This window comes from Lontra canadensis, unplaced genomic scaffold, assembly GCF_010015895.1.
Source record: "Lontra canadensis isolate GAN:19392208 unplaced genomic scaffold, GSC_riverotter_1.0 scaffold108, whole genome shotgun sequence".
NCBI classification, from domain to species: Eukaryota; Metazoa; Chordata; class Mammalia; order Carnivora; family Mustelidae; genus Lontra; species Lontra canadensis.
Window position 1 is genome coordinate 119,639 of NW_022631102.1, and position 22,535 is coordinate 142,173.

Sequence of the window (22,535 nt, forward strand, 5' to 3'; positions counted from 1 at the left end):
GACGCCCCTGCAGGTTGGACCTTCTGCCTTGGGGCTCACTGGACCAAATCCAGGAGTCGGAATTTTAGGATCCAATTATGTTTAATTTGGGGAGACTGACCTGGGTGCCAACTCTTGAGTGCGGACATGAAATTTCTGGGAAAGGTAATGTCCATGACCGCTACCATCTCAGAAACCAAGCCAGGAAGGTTAGCCAGCACCCAGATGTGCCCCCGGGCCCACGCGTGCGCAGCCGGACAGATAGGTGCCCGGCCTCCCTCCGCACAACCCCACACCGGTGCCGCCTGCCTGGAGGGACGCGGTCGGGAGTGTTAGGCAGGTAGGGTCTGAGGGGAAACAGGAGGCCTGTGGCCTCAACCAGGTGCTGTGGGCATGGGGCTCCTGGGCCAGAGGAGCAGGGCAGGGGCGGGGGTCGGCCCTGCCCTCCCCCAGCTGGGCAGCGACACAGCTTCGCGTCGCAGTTGCCTGGACAGCCCTGAACACGGCCTCATGCAGTAAAGGCCGAAGCACAGAGGCCACGAGGGTTTCGGCCGCCCTCCTTCAAGGTCCACTCCAAGGCTCCCAAAGGCCCCGTGGCAGGCAGTGGCAGAGTCGGAACCCCTCCTCCCGAGCCCCACGCAACCGCGCCTTGGGACCCCAGGTCCTCTGAGACACAGCCGCGGCAGCCGGTTGGTTCCATTTGCATGAACGTCCCCTCCTTTCCTCCCCAGGGCTTCCTTACGCTCGCATCCCATCCCCCACCAGCAAGCACGTGCCGCCCACCCAGGCAGCCCACGGGCTAGGGCCGTGCCCACGGAAGGGGACGCAGATGTCCCAGAGGACACGCTCCCTGGGAGGGCACAGGACGGACCCACACTGGGCCAGAACACACCCACGGCCAAAGGGCAGCCGCTTGGACCGTGGGGTCAGGCCGGACGGAGACCTCTGGCTGGGCAGGGACGCGCTCACCTCGGCCATGTTGATGGAGCCTGCCGCCAGCGTCTTGTAGCCCAGGATCGTTCGGTTCTTATACCGTTTCCTCCGCTGCAGCATGACCTGGAGCTTGTTGCCTTCTCTCTTCAGGAAGTGAGGGTACTGCAGAGAAGGGGGTCACGGCTGCCATCCGTCCCTGCGGCCACGCTTGCCCAGCACCAGTAGGCCTTGGGGGCTGTCATGGGCCTCCGCCAGGGACACGGGAAAACCACCGCTGGCAGACGTGAGCAGCTGGCCAGGGCCTCTGGGTCATGAGCAGGGTCAGCTAGTGCACCTGCCCACGGTGTGGACGGCAGCAGATGTGGCCCCAGAAGGGGCGCTGGTCGGGGGCCCCCAGAGCCTTCTGCAAGAGCAGGGTCACGGGCACAAAGCAGGGCTCGCAAACATATCCCTTAACACACGCAGAAGCCGCACGCCGTGCGCCGTGGCCCAGCTTTTTGAGACCGGGAACTGCACGTAAACGATGTGCCAGGAAAGCGAGTCCCTCAGAAGGAAACCTCCACACGGACTCCAGAAGCTCCAGCGGGGGCACAGCTGGGGTCACGTGCTCCCGCCCCAGGCACAGCCCTGCCGGGCACGGAGAGGCGCCCAGGCGGGAGGAGGGAGCCGGCGGGATCCCCACAGATGTGTTACGCTCTCGCGAGGAGACAAGACTCGAAGGGGTTTGCAGGGAGTCGACACTAAGCACGTCTGGGATCTACACGGTGCCCGTCTTCAACCACGGTGCAGAGAGCACAGAGGCAGGGTACACGCCTGCGGGGGCCTGGGGCCGGCCTGCTCCCACCACAGACCCAGGCTCTGGAGGGTCCAGGGGGAGGAGGGTCTGTGTCACGCTGGGGAGCGGCGTGTCCCGGCCGCACCGAGCCCCTGTGCACCAGCAAACTTCCAAAACTGAGGTCTGTGTTCCTCCCCATCTCTGAACACCAGGACCAAATGGCCTTTTTTTTTTTTTTAAGTTTGTTTATTCATTCATTTATGTAATCTCTACACCCCACATGGGGCTTGAACTCACCACCCTGAGATCAAGAGTCACAAACTCTCCCAATGAACCAGCCGGCCGCCCCCACAACGGCCCGAGAGTGCGTCTGGGCCTCCGCGCGTCCCGTAGCGCGGGAGTGGGAGGGCAGACACGATCTGTCACGTCCAGCACGACTGAGGGAGGACACGGCGGGGCCCCAGCACCAGGCCCACCTGCAGGGAGAAGGTCAGCGCCAGGTCCGTCTCCACTTGTCCACTGGGGGGCAGCACGATCTCATGGGAGCGCAGGATCCGCTTGGAGCCCTGGGACAGAACAGGACCGGCTCGCACGGTGGCCTCGCACCCCGGAAACCGCTCCGTCCAGCCCCACAGTGAAGACCCACAGATCAGGCACCAGCAGGCACAAGCTCCGGGATTCCCAAACACACCCTTGGGGAGATTCGTCAAGAGCCTTAAAAATGTCCCCTTCCAGGCGCCTGGGTGGCTCCGTGGGTTAAGCGTCTGCCTTCCGCTGAGGTCATGATCCTGGGGTCCAGGGATCGAGTCCCAGCATCGGGCCACCTGCTCCGCGGGGAGCCTGCTTCTCCCTCTGACCCTCCCCCACCTCATGCTCTCTCTCTCTCATTCTCTCTCTCAAATAAAATCTTAAAAAAAAAAAGTCCCCATCCTGTGACCCTCCAAGTCCTCTCTTAGGTGGTCCAGGCTGCTCCCTGCCACATTTAATGTAACTCCCGGAAATCCAGCAGCGGGGTGCGGGGGGGTCACGGGACAGTGCTGGAGTCCGGGGGGGTCACGGGACAATGCTAGGGTCCCGGGGGTCACAGGACAACGCTCGAGTCTGGTGGGGGGGGTCACGGGACAGTGCTGGGGCCCGGGGGGGTCACGGGACAATGCTGGGGTACAGGGGTCACAGGATAATGCCTGCAAGGACCCTTCTGCATTCCTGAGACAGTGGACCGGTGAGTGACAGCCTCCCCAGAGAGCACAGTGTGGTAGAAGAGGGTTCTAATTACAGCACGGCTGCCCTGGCACAGGGACAGAGACGAGAAGTCTAGAAACACATCCGAGAACACACAGACATGGATGAAAGACAAACATACTATTTAATAACGACCCTTCACGTCACCAGAAAAATTACTAAATAGTAACAAATCATTAGTACAAAACGTCCAGATCCTCGCCTGAAACCATATACCAAAATACAGCCCGAATGGATCACAGATCTTCTCATAGTACAGTTTCCAGAACAGCTGTCCCCACACCCACGGAGCGGAGACGGAAGGCTGGGGGCAGGAGGCCATGGATGGACACCATGTGACGCCTGCCTGCTGGGCACCAACAGCCATCAGATTCAGAGCAACAAAGACTAGGGCTACCAGGGTGTGGGGGCTGGGACTCCAAAGGTGGCCGACGGGATGAGGGGGCAGACAAGTGGCAGAGGGCAGGAGTGGGCTGTGGGTCCAGGGCAGAGCACAGACGTGTGGGCAGACAGGAGCGATGGGCAGGGGTCCCGGGCACAGGTGCGGGGCTGGCCCCCCACAGGTGCCTTACCCAGCAGATGCCCTTGCCCAGCGGATGCCCTCTGGGCCACATGGCACCCTGTGCAGGGGTCTGGCTGTGGCCTCCCAGGCCTCTTCTGCACCAGACCCCTCAGAGGACCTGAGCTGACCGGCCTCGCTGGGTGAAGGAGGGCAGCGGCCACAGGCAAGCGGGCGCGGGCCCTGGGGAAGGCAGGTGGCCCACGCCCTCTGGGAACTAAGAGGCGGGGGGCTGCTGAGGACACAGAACATGTGTCTCAGGGAAGATGGCCCAGCAGAGGGTCTGTGGGAGATGCCGGGCACTGGAGTGGACGGGGTGGCCAGTGAAGGGGGCACTCAGGTAAGCAGGAAAGGCGGGGCTCCCGGATGGGGGGGCGGTCGTGTCAGAGGTCAACGGTGGCAGATTCAGAGATCAGGGGTGGGTGAACTCCACCTCGCTCTGAAGCCCTGGCAAGACCATGAGCCCTCCTCGCCAGGGGGCCCAGAGCACAGCCCGAGCCGCAGGCCGGTCCCCCGCGGGGCCGGTCCCCGTGGAACCGACGGGCAGCCTCGCACGCCTGGCTCTGACGGTAAGTTACAGCAGCCTCTTCAGGGAAGCAAAGGGTTTCTTTGGATCTTAAAAGATGGTGGCAACTGATGGGGAAACTGAAGACAGGCCTCACACATGAGCACTCACCTGACTCGAGGGCCCGGAGACCCCTGGTGAGCCCGCAGTGGGAGGCCCGGGCCGCGTCCCCAGCATCCCATGGCCTGTGAACCCGGGCTCCAGAGCCCGGGACTGCGGGTCTAGTTTTGCCAGCGCCCTGGGACCATTTCCCCGTCAACCAGCAGGGGCAGAGGCTCCCCTGCATCCCAGGGCAGCAGCAGCTCCCTGGCCCCCAGCCCAGGTGAGGGTCCAGATGTCGGTGTGCTGGGCCCCCTCCCACCCTAGGCAGCTCGGGCACCCTCACCTGCATCTTGACGGCAATCACCACCGAGATGAGCTCCTTCTCCAGCTCTTTGAACACCACCAGCTTCTTCAAGGTCAGGCTGCACAACCTGCCAAGGGCAAAGGCGTGCTCAGCGGGGACTACACCCTCCCACACCTCCCAGAGCCCCAGGAAGGCCCCATCCTAGGGAGCGCCGGCCTCCAACGTGGCCCCCTCGAGTCCCTGTGGGGGGCGGGTGGGTGTCCCGCCTGCAGGGGTGGCTCCGGGCAGGTCTGTGGGCAGGCAGGCCGGGAACCCGCAGGGACCGGGTGCCAGGTATGGAGCCCCTCTCCCAGCTTCCGGAGCACAGGCCTCTGCAGGCCCCGCCCCCCCTCCACCCCCACACGAAGGCCAGGATTGCAGCCCCAACCCCAGCTGCCCTGCCCTCCCCCCGGTCTGCGCAGGGTCCCTGGAGGCTCCAGCAGCTCTCCGGTCACCCCCTCTGCATACGCCCACCCCGCAGCGCCCATGTCCGTGAGCCCACGGGGAACGTCCATGAACCCTTGTGCTAGCGTCACCACTCTAAGCGTGGGGTGCAGGCGGGGCATGAGGGCCCTGCACAGGGGAAGCCTGGGCCTCGGTCCTGGTCCTTGGCTGGGGAATAGCAGCGGCTGTGCCTGCCTTGCAAACTGGCATGCAGGACCGCTTAGTTGCCCGAGGCTTCACGGTCCTGAAGGCAGCAGAGCCACCGGCCGAGGAGCCGGGGGGAGAGGAGCCTAGGGTCTGTGCGGGGCAGGGGCCGCAGCCAAAGCGGCTGGGCCCCGCCCGCAGCTCCTGGAAGCCTCGCTCACTTTCCAGATCTGATGTCAGCCCGCTGCTCACAGGGACAGCTCCGGGCCCACACAAGGACAGCAGACCCCCACCCCGCCCACGGAGCTTCGAGCCCCGGAGTCACACAGGTCCTACTTGGGGCTGCACACCCCCACGCCCACCCGCGTTCAGCCAGCAAGGTCTGCGTCTACACCCAGAACAGCGGGGCACATGCTGTCATGGCCCCTCTTCTGACGCAGAGACCCGACACTCCTCTGTCTGCCTCAGAGAAGGCATGGGGACACGGGCGCCGGAAGGAAGACCCCGGCCCCCTCAACTCCCCATTCTCTATCCAGGCAGCAGAGAGCAACAGGGCGAGGCCAGGAGCTCAGGTCTGGACACAGGGCCTGGGTCTGCTCAACAGGGTGGCTCTGGAAGGTTTCATGGGCTCCGTGAGCACCTGCCAGCCACCCACGGAGCAGAGACGCCCACCCCCATCCTGGGCTTCCTACGGAGACCCCGCCGACATCCCAGGCATGAAATGAAGACCCCACTGTTCTGTGTTTTCTTAGATTCTGTATTTCTCTACTTGACGTCCAGTACTTATATGGCCAACGGACGGCCAGAGCTGCTTACAGACCCCCTGGATCCACGGCCCGTACTCTGAACCCCTCCTCATCCAACTCTCAACGCCAACTTAACAGCCCCCTGCCCTGCACACCTAGGCCCAGGAAGCGGACAACCAGGGGCTGCCCCTGTCTCCCTGAGCCTCAAGGTCCACTGGAGTGACTCCAACCAGCCGATCGGAGCTGATGCTTCATCTATGGAAACCCCAGTGACGCCTCTGGTCTGGGCCTCACCTGCGGTTCCTCTGCCCCCGACCAGCCCCGGTGCCTCCCCGCGGCCCCGGGCACGGCGCCTCCTGCTCTAGGAGGCAGTGAACAGTAAACCCTCCTCTCACCGGCACTGACCTGTCTTGCCGTCACTCAGTCCCCCTCACAAACCAAGACCAGTGCAAACCACCGACTCCCATCCTGGGCCCACAGCCAGCTTGCCATGATGCAGCACTCGGGGCCAGGTGGAGGATGACGGGGACAGCACGTGCCCTCAACGGAGCCCAGAGGAGCCAGGAGACAGACACGAGGGCTTCCCCGGCCAGCAAGGCCCCTGACTCAAGCAGAAGGACAGCTCCAGGCTGGGGACAAATGGGACTGTGCCCACAGCCCCTGACATGCGGGTGCCCAGGGGAAGCCCAGCCCGCTCCGCCCATCAGGCCACTCTGGCTCTGCAGGAAACGAACTGGGAAAGAGAGAAAATGGTGAAAGCTGTGGGTTACAGAGACGAGTGTCCACGGGGACCAACCACAGCCCGGCACAAAGGAGCACCAGCACTCTGAAAAGGACTGATGTCGTGCGGTGCCTGGGTGGCTCCGTCGGTGAAGCGTCAGCCTTCAGCGCAGGTCATGGTCCCAGGGTCCTGGGATCGAGTCCCGCCTGGGGCTCCCTGCTCCATGGGGAGTCGGCATCTCCCCGTCCCTCTGCCTGCAGCTCCCGCTGCTTGTGCTCACACTCTGCCTCTCACTAATAAATAAATAATTTTGTTTTTTTAAAAAAAGAACTGAAGTCGTGTAAAGTACGTTTTCTGATTATGATGGACTCAGCTAGAAATCAATAGTGGGGCGCCTGGCCGGCTTGTCGGCAGAGCACGTAACTCCTGATCTCGGGGTCATGAGTTCGAGCCCCACATTGGCTGTGGAGCCGACTGACAACAAACAGACAGACAGAAATCAGTGGCAGACAGACGGCCAGAATCACCAGCCACTCCAGACAGGAAGCAGCACACGGGCCCGGGAGGAAAACCCAAAGGATCCAGAAGTATTTTGTGCCGATCTTCAGTGAGCTACAGCTCGAGGCCTGGGGGCGGCAGCTGGAGACCCCCCCCCGCGCGCTCCCACCGTCTGAGCCTCACCTCAAGACACCAGGAAAGTGCGCGGAGCGACGAAGACAAAACAGACCCCACGAAGCAGAAGACAGAGAAACCACCGGGAAATAAAGTACCCAACGGAGTCTAAAGGGCTCCCCAAACCGGCTCTTTCGGAAGAGCAATCAAACTGGTAAAGTCTCTCACCCAACAGAGGAAAAAGAAGAGAGGACACGATGAGCCCCACCAGGAAGGAAAGAGCCAAGATCGCACAGAGGGCGGAGGCCGCGCAGCCGCGGGTCAGGCCTGGCGCTTGGATACCATGTACCACGACGTACCGACCCGTAACCACAGCGCGGCCGGCAGGGCTCGGGGAGGCCCTGAGCATCCGAACAGCCTAATCTATCAAAGAAATTGAATTAGTAGCTTTAAACCTTCTGAAGAACAAAACCCCAGGTGGGTTGAACCAGATACCAGAGGACGAAAGAACATTAATTCTACATAATATCTTCCAGAAAACAGAAAAGGGAGGGATACTTCTTAACTCATTTTGTGAGGGTCAGGAATTATCCTGACACCAACACCAGACAAAAACATACAAAAAAGAAAACCATAGACCAATATCCCTCTATGAACACAGACGTGAGGATCTTCAAGAAAATATCAGCAAACTGAATTCATCGTATGTAAAAAGTAGTGACTCCTACACCACGACCAAGCGGGGTTTGCTGGGGGCCGGTCGACGTTCGAAATCATCAGTGAAACTCACCTCATCCACAGGCTGACTTAGACAAATCATAAAATCTCCTCAAATGGGGGCACCTGGGCGGCTGCGTTCGGCTCGGGTCGTGATCCTGGCGTCCTGGGATCGAGTCCCTCGTCGGGCCTCTTGCTCCGCAGGGAGCCTGCTTCTCCCTCTGCCTCTGCCTGCCTCTCTGCCTGCCTGTGCTCACTCTCTCTCTCTCTGACAAATAAATAAATAAAATCTTAAAAAAAAAATCTCCTCAAATGATTTTAAAAAATTGTGACAAAATTCAATTGCACTTGTGATTAAAACTCTCTGTGAACCAGGGACAGAAGAGAACAGCCAAGGTCATGCTGGTGGCAGGATGGACCCCCCCACCCCAGGACCCGGAAGCAGAGCTGCACCCTCACACCCTACGGCATGGCACAAAGCTAAAGCCTTGTCCTGTGCAGTAAGGCAAGAAAAGGAAATAAACGGCAGAAGGGGAAGGGGGCAGCTCAGTCGTTAAGCCTCTGCCTTCAACTCGCGTCATGGTCCCAGGGTCCTGGAATCGAGCCCTACATCAGGCTCCCTGCTTGGCGGGAGGCCTGCTTCCCTCTCTCCCTCTCCCCCTGCTTGTGCTCCATCTCTTGCTGTGTCTCTGTCAAATAAATAAATATAATCTTCAAAAATAAATAAATAAATAAAAGACACAAGGACTGGAAAAGAAAAAACACTGCTTTGCTGTCTTCTTTGCAGACAACACAGCAGTTTACAGAGAACACCCCCCAGGAATGTGGAAAATGTGAAAGCAAGCCCCCAGAACTAATGAGCTCAGCAACAGCATACGATACAAATTCAACGTATAAAAAGCAGTCCCATTTCTACACACTAGCAATGAACGATTAGAAGTCAGTTTTTAAAAACTTCCATTTATAATAACTCCAAAACAGAAAGAAAATACCGAAATTTAACAAGACCGGCGCAGGGTCTGCAAACGAGGGGAAGGAGCCAGCGCAGGGTCGGCAGGCGGAGGGGTGAGCCAGGCATTAGCACCCCCCAGGCCAGAGCTAAGGTTTAGTGCCGGGAAATCCCAGCACGACACTGTCGTAGGTCTCAACAAGCTGGTTTCTAAGTGTGTATGGAACGGCAACGGACCTAGGATAATCGAAAGGATTTTGAAAAGGAGACCCAGGGAAGGCAGGCACGGTCCAGACTTGTGTGGGGCTGAGTTCTCAGGGCGGGGCTCATGGGAAGGCAGGGAGGTGAGCCACAGAAACAGGAAATCAGGGAAACTGGACTTCATCAAAGTGTCGTGAAAGAGGCGCGCCTGGGTGGCTCAGTGGGTTAAGCCGCTGCCTTCAGCTCAGGTCATGATCTCAGGGTCCTGGGATCGAGCCCCCCATCGGGCTCTCTGCTCAGCAGGAGCCTGCTTCCCCCTCTCTCTGCCTGCCTCTCTGCCTACTTGTGATCTCTGTCAGTCAAATAAATAAATAAAGTCTTTAAAAATTTTTTTTGTGGCAGTAGCCAGCGAAGCTAAGTCTGGGATAAGATGCTTGCAAAGTGCATGTCCGACAAAGGGTTTGATCCAGAATATATAAAGAACCTCCTAACTCAACAGTAGGAAAATCAAGAACCCAATTAAAAAACAGGCAAAAGATTTGCAGACGCTTCACTAAAGAAGACGTAGGGACGGTAAGTCAGCACATGGAGAGACGTGAATGAAACCATCTGGAGCGAGGGCTCGTGACCTTATGCTGACAGCGTGGCTGACGAGGCACTAGATGTGCTCCTGTGTGTGTGCCCCCAACACCGGCACCGCTCAGCACGCACGTCCACGCCAAGACTCCATGTGGACCCTCACGGTGGCTGCGTGTGCAGCTGCCCAAGCCTGGAGACACCCTTCAAGCACAGAGGAGGGAACCGGCCCATTGCACCAGGAGGGCTGCCGGGGGACAAGGGAGGCAAAGCACCGACAGAGACAAGCACACACACACACACAGTGGCCCACCCTGGCCCCCCACGTGGGAAGAGAGCCCAGATCCAAAAGGCTGGGCCCCCGCACGTTAGCCCACCACCGTGGCGTTCTGGAAAGCATGCACCAGCAGCCCAGGGGTGGCGACAGCCACGGTGGGGTGGGGACGCGGTTCTGGGTGGGACCGTCCACTGTTCTGAGCCTGGCTAAGGGAGTAACAGGCATGTCGGGCTGCAGACCAACATGGGGGTAGGCTGAGTTTTACTGTGAGTTTCAAAAAGTTATTTTTCAAAAGTTACAAAAGCCACAGGCCCTCAGGGATACGCCAGCTCACTGCAAACAGGAGGCTGCTCTGAGTACACCAATCATCACGCTACCCGCACGTCCCTTCTCTGGGATGGCCTCTCGCCTCTCAGGGCTGTCGCAAAACCTGCTTCTAGACAATCTGTCTGGGCAGGGGCCGGGGGGTCCCAGTACCGGCTGCCGACAGCTCAGAGCCTTCTGTGTGGGAGGCCTGGTGGCTGACGTCTCCTCGTCACACGGAGAACTCCAGAGCCCGGGGCAGAGCCGCTGGCTTTCCGTCGGACGGGAAGGGTCTCCGTGCAGCTCCCTGGGCGAGCGCGCGCTGCCCAGAGCCCATCTCAAGAGCACCCGCCCACCTCCTTCCGCAGTCGCGTCCCCCGTGTGGTGGGACAAACACCAATGAGCCACTTGGATTTTCCTTTCTTTTTTTCTTCAATTCTAGGACACATTCAAGCTGATGCTATTTGTGCAAACAATATTTAAAAAGCACAAAAAGAAACATTTGCATACAGGCAGAACACACGACGTTTGTTTTTATACGAGACTGGCTCCAACAGAAAGGCCTGAAGGCTGGAGTATAGATCAGAGCCAAGGACGAGATTTATTGCATAATACTTGGCCCTCAAGGAAATCATGAGCAAATATACTAAAAAAACCCCACAAACGATGATTCATCACTGAGCCAGGGCTGTTACCGTGTAAGACGCCCTGTAACTGTACCAGACTCAGCAGCAACAAAAAAGGAAGCCAAGTGTATCCTAAACACACTGTCAGTGTAACACGCCATCCCCTCGATCCCCTTGATGGGCAGAAACCCGGTATCCTGTCCCGGGAGCACTGGCTCCACACGGCAGGCTCGCGCCTTCCTCTCACATGATGTCTGCTCAGAGGAGTGCAAAGCCAGCTTCCACGCCGAGCGCTGGAGCAGTGTTCAGGTTTTCTGAAACCGAGAAGTGTGGGGCTTACAGAAGAATCACGGTGACGCCACAAAACCCCATGTACCCCACAGCAGAAATGAACAAGTGTTTTCCATGCTGACTTGAGATCTTTTTAAAGAAATCAGGGCCAGACCCACAGACATACACCGTGTGCTTCCCCCCTCCCCCCCTTCCCTCTGCAGGAGCCATCCTCCAGAGGGGCCTCCTTCCAGGGGGCTGCCCGCTGTCCCCAAATCAGCCCTCCTCCGTGTTACCTGGGGGTCAACTTCCCAGCCAGAGGCCAGTCTTGCCAGATGGGCAGCTGGGCGAGGCCACTGAGGGGGATGAGGTGTGTGTCCCAGCTGGCTTGCTCCCTTCTCTGGGCTGCAGGGTGCCGTCTACACGGCTGCCTGGGACACACCTGGGACACCAGGCGCTGAGGCCAGCAGAGCCCTCGGGGCCTGGGTCATAGACACCTGCACGGTTACGCGAGGCAGCCGCTGGCACCGGCTCGGGCTCGGGCTCTGGCCCCCATCACTGAAACAGCAGTTGCGCGCCGGGCCACGCCACTGTCTCTTGAGGCGTCTGGTTCATGTCCCACTGCCTACGCGTCCATGACATGTCCCTTCCGTGGAACAGCTGTGCATGCCCCTGCCCGCCGTGGCCTCCTCCCCGAGCAAACACACGGCTTCTCCATCTCGCCCCGGTGGCCCCCAGGCTGCTGCCAGTGACCCGACACGGCAGAGGTGCTCTGGGATTGCACCTGCTCCATCGCAGGAGCCCTGCGGAGGGGCAGGGTCACAGGCTCCCAGCTCCGCGCCCTCGAAGCCCGCCAGGGCCCTGGCGCCGTGCTCCTACTGGCCCAGGGAGGTGCTAACTCGCATACACCCCGTGTCAGGGTCCTCTGGTGGCCACCGGCAGGGGCAGGTCCCCCTTCACACATCTGCCCTCTCTCCCTCTTCTTACAATGCGCCAGTCATCACGGATCGGCACCCACCCTAACCGCCTCACTTCCCTCAATCTCTGGACGAGGGGACCACCGGCTCCAAACACGCCGTCCGGGACGCCTCTGGCATCAGGAAGTCCCCGCGAGTTTGAGGCAGACGCCGCACTGCTCCGGACAGCGACAGCCCGAGGGAACGGAGTCTTCGCGTCTGGGGTGCCGGTGGGGTGTGGGCACGGACTGTGGCGTGTGCACGGCCTGCGCCGGTCTTCCCACGGGACCGCTTTCCTCCCGGACTGCGGAGATCACCCCGGCTGGAGGCCGCCACATGGGGGGGTTTGCGCAAGGAACACCTTCGTGATTTAGGCTTCGGGCACCTCCTCCCCACAGATTTGCCTGCGCGGTCACAGCGAGGGCGCTCGGCGAGGGGTGGGACAGCCACCTGCTCCCTCCGTGGGGTCCAGGCATCCCGTCCTCTCCGAAGCGCAGCGTGGCCACGGGAGGGCGGCCTGCACGTCTGCCGACTTTGTGCCGTTCCACCGGCGCGGCTCATCCCGACAGACGCCGTCCCAGGGAAGCCGTGCCCTGCGCACAGGCCGCCTCGCAGACGCCGTGCCCTCGCTCGCCGGCTCCCGGCCCTGCCGGCACCGCGTGCGCCTGACCTGTGTTTGGGGGAAGCGGCGTCTCCGCACCCCTCGCTCCGCTGCTTCCTGTTCTCGAACAAGGACCAGACGCTTCTCCTCACGGCGCCTCTGACGTCCTGGGTTCTCCTCACCCCAGAGAGCTACCAGCTGCGTTTAGGAATAACAGTTTCTTTTGGTTTTAAAGGTTTTATTTGTTTGTCAGAAAGAGAGCGGGAGCACGAGCCGGCGGAGGGACAGCGGGAGCAGCAGGCTTCCCGCCGAGCAGGGAGCCCGATGCGGGGCCGACCCCAGGACCCCAGGACCATGACCTGAGCCGAAGGCAGAGGCTTCCCGCGCCGAGCCCCCCTACATTGTTCTTCTCTGCTGCAGGCGACGCCAGCACGGCACGGAGCCGAGGTCCTGCTGCGGGACACGCACAGCTCTGCCTCCACCTTCAACCTCCAACTTCCGCAGCACCTCACACGAGACAGGACTCAATTCTTCAGGATTTGGCAAAGTTCGGGCGCCTGGGGGGGCTCAGTGGGTTAAGCCTCTGCCTTCGGCTCAGGTCGTGATCTCAGGGTCCTGGGATCGAGCCCCGCATCGGGCTCTCTGCTCAGCGGGGGCCTGCTTCCCTCTCCCTCCGCCCGCCTGTCTACTGTGATCTCTGTCTGTCAGATAAATAAAATCATTAAAAAGAAAAGATTTGGCAAAGTTCACCGATAAAGCCGTTGGATGCTGTTCGGGAGAAGCGGTCTCTACGGGGCCTGACCGCAGTGTGGCTCCCGCTCTCTCTGGCACTAGGCCAGCTGCTGACTCCTAATCGCACGAAATCGCCCTATCAAGCTTCATCCTACCTGACACGCCCTTTCTGACTTTTTCTGGGTCCACTCGCCCGTGCCACGGTGACGGTGCATCTGTCTCCCTTGGCCACTTCCCCCGAAGCCTGAGCCCGTCACCCTCGCCCAGCAGCGGGCCTCTGGCTGCTGTGGGTCAACACTGCGTCCATCTTACTGAGTTTGGGTTTAGTGTCTCGGTTTCTCTACTTTTCCAGACTTGCGCTGCCCTTTGTGTGACCTGAGCTGGAAGACACGCCCACGGCAGAACACGCACTCGGTCCCTTACCACGAGGCCTGTCAGGGCTCAGAACAGACGCTGGCACGTGACACCAACATGGGCTTCTGGACTGCAGGTGGCGGCCACTGTCCGACTCACAAAGGCGACCTCCTCGCCACCTCAGGGCTCAGGAAGGGCGACCCCGTTTCATGAGAGCCCAGCACCAGTCCCACATCCCCCACCTAACGACGCTATCACAGCCATCCCTGTGTCTCGGGGGACAGAGGGGCATCTCGGGAAAGGTACCTCTGTCCTGAGAAGGTCGTGCCAGGACCTGGGTGTGTGAGGGACCCTGAACACCTCACACACTAAGTCCTTGAGGTCTCTGCTTCCTGCCAGCAGGACTGCTGCAAACACTGAGGGACACACAGGGACAGCCACACATCCCAAAGACCCGGCAAAGCAGGGGCCAAGGAGTGCCTGTGCGAAGCCGGCCGTGACGGTCAGCAGAGGCGCCCACGGCCCAGGACAACGGGGCGCCCAGGCTGGGCTGTCATTGGGCTAGAGGTGGGCGCCAAGCCCCCTGCCCCTGGGTCTCTGTTTCTCCACGCCAGCTCAGGGCGCCATGGCTTCCGCATGTTCTCCGGTCAGTGGTCCTCACGGAGGGCAGGAGGACAGGCCTTTGGGGAGGCAGTCCTCCCAGCCCAGAGCTGCTGCGAGGGCCTCCTGTGCCAAGGCCACGAACAGAGGCTGGACAATTGGGTCATGAGGATGTCTGGGGGAAGAGGGAGGTGCTGGCAGGGTCGGAGGGGACAGGAGCTGGGAGTGAGGGCAGAAGGAAGGATAGGACGGCACCCTAGGAGTGGGGACTTTTGAGGCTGGGCCATGACCCCTCTCAGGGTGACCCGTACCAGTGAAGGCAGAGGACCTGGAGAGCAAGCAGGGGCCAAGTCCAATGTGGGACTGGGGTGAGGGGTGGGCCCCTGGGATAGGTGGCCAGTGGGCAGGCCGGGTGGGGGGAGCAGAGCACCCCATGAAAGGGAGAGTGGGGTCACAGAGGCCTCCCCTTGGGACACCCAACAAGGCCCTACAGGCTGTGACACACACAGCCAGGGGAGAGAGGGCCGGGTGCTCTGCCCCAGGATCAGGGAAGGTGTCCTGGGAAGCCTGGGGAGAGAAGGTGGCAGGGCCAATGCTATTCTCCCAAGGTGGTGACACAAGGCGGGGGGGGAAGGGGCAATATCCTGGAGCCCTGGTTTCTGTGTGTTCTTCGTGAGCTGCCGGACAAGCGGCATCACTGAAACCTAGTTTGGCAAAACTTTCCATACATGCAAGACGGGCCAGGCATTTCCACTTTCACCAGTGTCGTGTGGTTAAAGCCATGCAGGGGCTGCTGGGAGGTCGTCTGTCCACCCCTCCCCCAGTCCCAACCCCGGGGACCCACATGCATGGCCCCTGCAGGAAAGGAACACTAGGGGTCCCCCATGGCCCACTCCTGCCAGAGACCCGGCCAGCACCACACCCTGCCACAAAACAAAGACCTAGGCCCACCCACCTGCAGAATCTCAATTCCACACTTGGGAGGGCAGAACCCCCAAGTCGAGAGACAAAGCTGGAAACAGCACAGGCGAGATGGACCACCCCCCGCAACCTCACGTGTGTGACACAAACCAGAGACGGGAGCCCAGGGCCCTGCTGCCCCCGGGGGTATGTACACAGTGGCCCAGGAGGTATCTGGCGTCCCAGCATCTCCTTTAAGGCTCCACACTCCCCAGAGCCTGGGCAGCAGCGGCACTCGCAAGTAGGGGGGTCCAGGCGGGGCATGACTGGAGTCCCTCTGGCTCCAGGTCGAGGAACAGAGGAAGGTCAGTCCCCACCTCAGGCTCTCTGGCCAGTCTGACGCTTTGGAGACCAGCCTCACTTGGAGCAGGACCCCAGCCACCCCCGTCCCCTGGGCCGCTCCCTGGGTCTCCAGCTGGGCCCAGCCAGACTCAGAGAGGGTCAGCGCTGGCCAACACCACGGTTTCTCATTTCAACTCACCACCTCCTCCCCCGTGGGAGTGACTCTCCTCGGTCTTCTTTTGGGGAAGGTATGGCAAAGTCTAGCTCAGTTTTTATTGTGGTAAAATAAACACGACATAAAACTTTTTTTTAATTATGCGGCTCGGTGGCAGTAAGCACATTCACACTGCTGCACACCCACTGCCACAGCTCCAGAACCTTCCATCCTCCCCGAGGGCCACTCTGGCCCCATGCACGCTCCGTGCCCTCGCCCGGCCCCCGAGCCCCAGCCCACTGTGTCTGTGCGGACGGACTCCTCTAGGGACGCCGGTGAGGGGTCACAGGGCGTCTGTCCTCCCGTGAGTGGCTGAGCTCAGTCCGTGCGACGTCCCCGTGCTTGGGCCTCGTGGGGGCAGGTGCCGGGACTTCCTCCCTTGAAGAAGACCGAGGAGGAGTCCACGCGCAGACGGACTTCTTCCACTCACCCGCCGACGGACCCCTGGGCTGCTTCCGTGGCCTGGCTACTGTGAGCCACGGAGTGTGTGTTCAGAACACAGCCAGGCCCTGGGGCCGACACACCAGGAGCGGGACAGCCGGGGACCCCGTGCTCAGCGCCTCCGCGACCCCCGACCCCACGCCAGGTCGCGCCCCCGCCGCAGCGTGAAGGGCTCTGCTTTCGACGTCTGGCCCCGAACCCCTGCCAGGAGGAGCTCTCCCACAACCCCGAGAGGAAGGCAAGGCTGTCTCCCCCAACTGCCCCCAGGCCGCCCGGGGCGTGGGGAGACCTGTGCTCACGCCCCGCCGAGGACCCTGGGTGGACAGGGCGCCGACGGGCAGGAAGGCGACGCTGCCCCTCGGGCCGCAGGGGCTGCCCCGTGGGCGCAGGCAGTAGGGCCCGGGCCCGAGCAGCCTGCAGCGGGGCCCAGACGACGGATCCCGCCTGAAGGAGCGCCAAGGCCCCCCGGCTCCACGCAGGATGTCGGGGCTCCTGCTGGGGGACCCCAGGCTCTTAATTCTTCTGTCCACGTCCACCCTGTTGCCGCTCCACTCTCTGGTTCTTCTCAGCGTTGTCTTCCTCCCCGTGCCAGGCTTTCTGTCTGCCATCACGTTCTGGGGCTCGCGACGGAATGTTCCGGAACGTTCTTTCACCAGAGCCTCCCATTCCCATTTCCCAGCTGCAGGGGTGCGCCCCCGTTTAGTTCTGCCCCCTCCTCACCTGCTCTCCCTCGCTCTGCTGACCCTGGCCTCGTGGCTGCTGCAGCCCAGAGTGGGGACAAGGAGGCCTCCAGGCCCGCCCTCTGCCCCGAGCACCTGTGTCTGGGCTCCTCTCCCAGCCGCCCACCCAGCCCAGCGGACCTGGTCCTCCTCCTGGGGCTCCAGCCCTTCCTGGCCTTGCTGGGTTTGGGAGGACGCCCGTGTGTGCACATGTCACCACCTGCGTCCACTCTGCGGCTCTCTACATTGTGCCTAAGGTGACAAGCTCCCAACATGCAGCCTCTCTCCAGGGTGTGGCCGGTGTCTTCATGACCACCCAGGGCTGAAGCCTCGCCATTCTGCCCCGACTCCTCTCCATCTCCTCGAAGCCCGGTCCTCCTGGCCCTGCGCCCGTCAGGCCCCGCATCACCTGCCCTGCTGTTCCCAGGTCCTCCTGGCATGGAGATGCCTCACTGCCAAAGCCCAGTGCCCACCTCCACCCAGCCTCTGGGCAGGCCCGACAGACGGTGCCACCCAAGACCTCCCGCGTTCCAGCCCAGGGTCCAAGCCGGCCCCCCACCTGCTTGTGGTCCCCCCACGGCAGGAACCAGGCCCAAGCTGCAAGGTCACCGCCTGTCTCCGTCCTCACGGAGGGCGCTCGGGGCCGGAAAGTGCTCACTGCCCACCAGCGGGACCAGCCCCAGGGCCCACAGCATGCCCGGCACAGGCAGGCAGTTCTTGCTGGGGAAGAGGGGCCAGGGACACCACGCCGCAGGGAGGAAGGCACAAGACCCCAACACAGGAGACCCACTCGTCCCAAGACGGGAAACGTGGACGTTAGTGCGAGCGAAGTCAGACAACAGATGCAGGAAAACAGCCGCAGGCAGACAAAGGACTAATGTCCGGGGCACAAAGCCTCTTACAGAAGCACAACAAAAAGACAAACACAGCACGGAACGTGGGCGACAGCCACAGAGGCGGCCCGCAGAAGTGCAGACCACAACCCCAGTGACCTCAGGCTCCAGAACCTTCCAGGGCTGCTGTCCACCCCATGCTGCCTGGAGCCCTGAGGGTGAGGGCAGAGCAGGCCACGCGCCACCCCCCGCCCCGCCACTGTCTCACTTTGAAAAGCTCCAGCCACAGGAAAGTCAGTGGTTCCGTGAGGGCCCCCAAGTACCCACGGACACCTCCTGTGCACACCCAGGATTTCTGGCCAAACACCCAAGAATGAGTCAGGGCAGCAGGACCCCAAGGCCCCAGTGAGCAACCCCCAGGAGAGGGGGCTGTCTCCCGAGATGTCCACAGGCCCAGCCACCTGCCACGCAGCACACCCACCGGCAGATGCTCCCCAGCCCGTGAGCCTGGGGTGCCCCGCTGTTTGCAGCATCGTGGGCCAGCTCACCTGCCCGCCACCTGCTGGAGGCCAGACCCGGCCTCGCTGCCCGTCCTTCATGTTACTTATTGTTGAGGTGAAGTACATATAATGTACAATTGGCCATTTTATTTTTTCTATTTTTTTAAAGATTTTCTTTATTTATTTGAGAGAGAGAGAGACAGAGATCACAGGTAGGCAGAGAATCAGGCAGAGAGAGGAGGAAGCAGGCTCCCCGCTGAGCAGAGAGCGTGATTCTGGGCTCGATCCCAGGACCCTGAGATCATGACCTGAGCCGAAGGCAGAGGCTTTAACCCACTGAGCCCCCCAGGCGCCCCCAAATTGGCCGTTTTAAAGTCTTCGAATCGGTGGCCCTTGATACATTCACCAGTAAGCAGTCAGCAGCCGTAACCCCAAACATCTCATCGCCTACGGAGCTGGCCCAGCCCCTCGGCTGCCACCCCACGGTCCTGCCCCAGGCCTGGCGGACACCAGTCTGCTCCCGCCCCGTGGGTCCTCCTGTCTGGATGCCCAGGGACAGGAACCGCAGGGCAGGGCCTTTTGTGCCCGGCTTCTTCGCTGAGTACGTTCCCTACAGCCGTCCAGGCTGCAGAGGGCAGAGAAACGACCCCGTACCCTGGCGGCCTTGCTCGCGCGTTCACCCGCTGACGGACACATGGGCTGTTCACACCTTCTGGCGACTGTGCAGGGCGCCATGGTGGACATTCATGAGGGAGCCCCCCCCGTCTGAGTGGGGACAGGCTCTGAGACCCCCAGTGGGTTCCCGGCACATCCGCGATACGCTACATCGGGCCGACGGCTCACAGCCGCGGTCGGTCGGAGAACGGTGGTGCAGCCGCACCGCGAGGGACGCTCCGCGAACGTGCTGTGGGTACCGTCCTGTGCCACACTCACCCTGCCTGGGGGACGTGAGTGACGCTGGCGTGGGACGAGCCGGGCTGCTGCTGCCCTCTGATGACAGCGGGCGGCCCGGAACTGAGGCCGCCAGGAGGGGGCGCCGCGCAAGCTTCCGCCGGACGCCCCACCCGGCTCTTCTGAAGGGTGATTCCGTGAGGCGAACTAGCAACCCACTGAGGGACTGCGCCCTGCTCCAGGGCGGCTGGCACGGGGCACCCCATGTGGCCAAGGAGGGGCCCCGCCAGGCCCAGCTCCGAGGATGGCACACAGGGCCTACAGGGCACAAGGGGGACGCGTCCCGGGTTTCTGTGGAACAGGCCGGCACCCGGGCTGGCCCTCCGAGCCAAACGCTGACTTGCACAGTTTCCCTCCAGGCACGGGGAGGGGTTGCCACCGCAGCCACGCGCGGGGGCATTCCTCCGGGGTCCCAGACGCGCGGAGTGTGTGTTTGGTTGGACGGAAAACTAAGGGGCCTTTTGTGTAGGGAAGCTGACCCGTCCGTGCAGTCGCCCTGGTGGGAGCTGAGGCTCTGTGGTGGCCGCTAGCCAGGCACCCCCATGCTCCAGCCGCCCCTCGGGGCTCAGCCGGTCCGAGAGCGGAGCCCCCACGCCCCACTCAGGCTCCAGGTGTGCCAGGCCACAGAGCGGTGTCAGCGCAAGGCTGGGGAGGTGAGGCGTGGGGACCAGCGGCTTCCTGTAAAGACACGCCAGCAACGCAGAGCGGTGGCTGGACAGTTCGTCAGAACAAGTTCTGCACCAGGCCGAGGGCCCGGTTCTGCCCATGTCCCTAAGCACTGGTCACCCTCCCCCGGGAGCCTCCGGGGGCTGCCAGCTCCCAGCGGCCAGCTCAGCCTTCTCTGATGTCTCTGCTGTGAGCCTTACTGGGACACGGCTGCTTCCTGCTGACCAGGAGGCAGGGTCAGAGGAGTCACCACCGGCCGTACACGGGGCCAGGAAGGCCTTTGTTGACGAGGCTGGGAACCCCCGGAAGTGAAGGGAAGGAGGAGGGGCAGCCGGGTCCCTGTGAGCCCAGCTTCGGGCCCCGTCCAGCCAGCCTGCCCACAGTGGGGCCGCCTGAAGGGAAGAGTCTGGAGCCCGCGGGGACCACCATGTGTCTGCTGGGAGGTGCTCCCAGGGGCCCCGGGACCCCACAATCTCCAGCCAGCCACAGCTACGAGACCACTTTCCACAAGAGTGGTGGCCGTGGGCCACCAAACGCCAAGAGCTCTCCTGGGGCCGCATCCTCCATCTGGTGACCCAGACGCCTCCGAGGTCGCCCCAGCCCCAGGCATGCAGGTGCCCCTCACCAGCCACTAGAGGGGAACACAACCCACCTTGTCTCCAGCAGGCGAGCCCCTGCCCAGTGCTGTCCTGGAAGGAGGCTTACCCAGTCATGTCCCCAGGCTAACCCAGAGAAGGAGCCGGAGCCTCCGCAGGGACAGCAAGCCCATTTCAGGCCGTACGGCCCTCAGCGATGGGCCTCCGCGAGGGCCGCGAGGTGTGGGGCCCAGGCTGACCGCAGAGTACCGTGCCGTGGGCAGCCCCCCAACACGGGCAGGCTCCGGGGAGGGACAGAACCAGCGCCCGCTGGGCATGGGCTGCGGCCACCCGGGAGGGCACCAGGTGGTTCCAGCTTGTCCAGCAACGGGAATGTGCCTGGGGCAGCCTGAGCCCCCAGAGGAGAAGGAACGCAGGGGTCCCACGAGGCAGCCCACGGGTGGGAGCCGGGAGCAGACAGAGCTGGTACGGTCCACGTGGGCCTGACCCCGCCGAGTCCCGGGCTCCGCCAGGCCCTGGGTCCACGGGGATGAAGAGCAGTGGGGCGGCCCACAGACACGGTCGGGGGAGGGGACGGTGGAGACCTGCGACGGGGCAGGAGACGTGCGCCCCACGCTGGGGGCACCACCCAGAACACTGGGGGGCAGTGGGTGCTACAGACTAAATTCTGTTTCCCCAAGCGCATGTCGAGACCCGACCTGCCGTGTGACGCTATGAGGAGGCCCAGGCAGGAGAGCCCACAGCTGCTGGACGGGCACTCCCGCAGGCACAGACCCACTGCAGCCACACGGCCGCCTGCAGAGCAGCCTCCCCGAGGAAGCCCGGGTACCCCGGAGGCCCACAGGGGACAGCGACCCTGCCATGACGGGGTCGGGTGCCCCACCTCCCCGCCGCGCACCCCTGCTCTCACCCACAGCCAGCTCTGGCTGCGGCTTCTGCCCAGGGCTCCTGAGTGTGCCCAGGGTTGCCCCAGAACAGCAGCCTGCCCCCCAACAGCACCCACTGGCCAGCAGGGGCCCCTGGAGCAGGCCTGGGGGAACACATGCATTCCCCACTGCATCAGGAACGGCCCGCGGGGCCCCCGGACGATGAGGAGCAACCCAAGGGCTCGTGTTCGTCAGCGTCCCCAGGGCAGCTCTGACGTCGTCCAGGGAGTCGCACCCCGGGCACCAGACCCAAAGGAAACCCTTCCAAGCACCCGGCAAGACACGATTCCCGCTGAGGAACCGGGAGCAGGCTTGTCTCGAACTTCTCGAAACCACCACAGAGACCAGAGGCAGGACCCTCAAAGGGCTGAGGGCAGGAATCCAGGAGCCCCGAGGCTGGTCCCACTACACACAGGGAACAGGGGCCAGGCGGCAGGACGGTTTTGTTCTCCCTTCAAGGTCCCTAAGCGTCCCTTCCACACAAGCCGGCAACAGAGAAAGAGACCAGAGAACACATTTCCTGGAGGAAGTAAAAAAAGCCAATCGACCTTGATCAGTTTCTGAAAAAAAAAAATGACCAAAACAGCAAAGGAAAAGCGTAACAAAGATAACAGACATGAGTGCAAATCACTCACTGCCACAGAAATACACACTTGCCAGTCAGAGGTCAACCTGGGGAGCCAGGGGACCGCGCGCTCGGGCTGGCCAGGACCACATCGGCCACGGCGGGCACCGTGATGATGTCAAAATGCACTTAAGACTGAGAGCGGGATGCGAGCAAAGAGGGCAGAAAGGACTGGGGCCTGTCCCCAGGTAGCTGAGCCACGGCCAGCTCTGGCCACCTCTCGATCTCCTGTGGAAGGTGCGAAGGCCAGGTCCCGAGTGGGACAGGGCGCTGGTGGTGACCTGGGGAGCAGCAGCCCCGGCCCCAGGGCCAGGGTCCGCAGGGAGATGCCGCTCACTCCGCTGGCCAGGGCTCCGTAAACAGAGGCCCGCAGGGAAGGAGCATGGCCGTGGTCCTCATGTCCGTGGCCTCAGCTGGGAAAGGACACCAGACGAAGCGGCAGGAAGCTGCGTCCTTCGCTCTCTCATAAACACGCCGTGGGCACGTGCAGCCCAGCTCTCTGTAACACCACCCAGCAGGCACTTCCAGCCCACCTGGCTGGGGTCCTGCCCCAGG

At 62.1% G+C, this 22,535-nt stretch overlaps 1 protein-coding gene across 5 annotated transcripts in view; it reads right to left on the bottom strand.

The window, feature by feature from the left end:
• The window catches only part of PACS2 (phosphofurin acidic cluster sorting protein 2), a 53,725-nt gene that overhangs the window by 18,353 nt on the left and 12,837 nt on the right, over window positions 1–22,535 (bottom strand). For all 5 annotated transcript variants that reach the window (XM_032839639.1, XM_032839637.1, XM_032839638.1 and 2 more), the window contains exons 2-4: window positions 4,439–4,526; window positions 2,164–2,253; window positions 949–1,074 (exon numbers count right to left, since the gene is read on the bottom strand). In XM_032839639.1, the coding sequence (XP_032695530.1) occupies window positions 949–1,074; window positions 2,164–2,253; window positions 4,439–4,526 (304 nt within the window). The remainder of the gene's footprint in view (window positions 1–948; window positions 1,075–2,163; window positions 2,254–4,438; window positions 4,527–22,535) is intronic.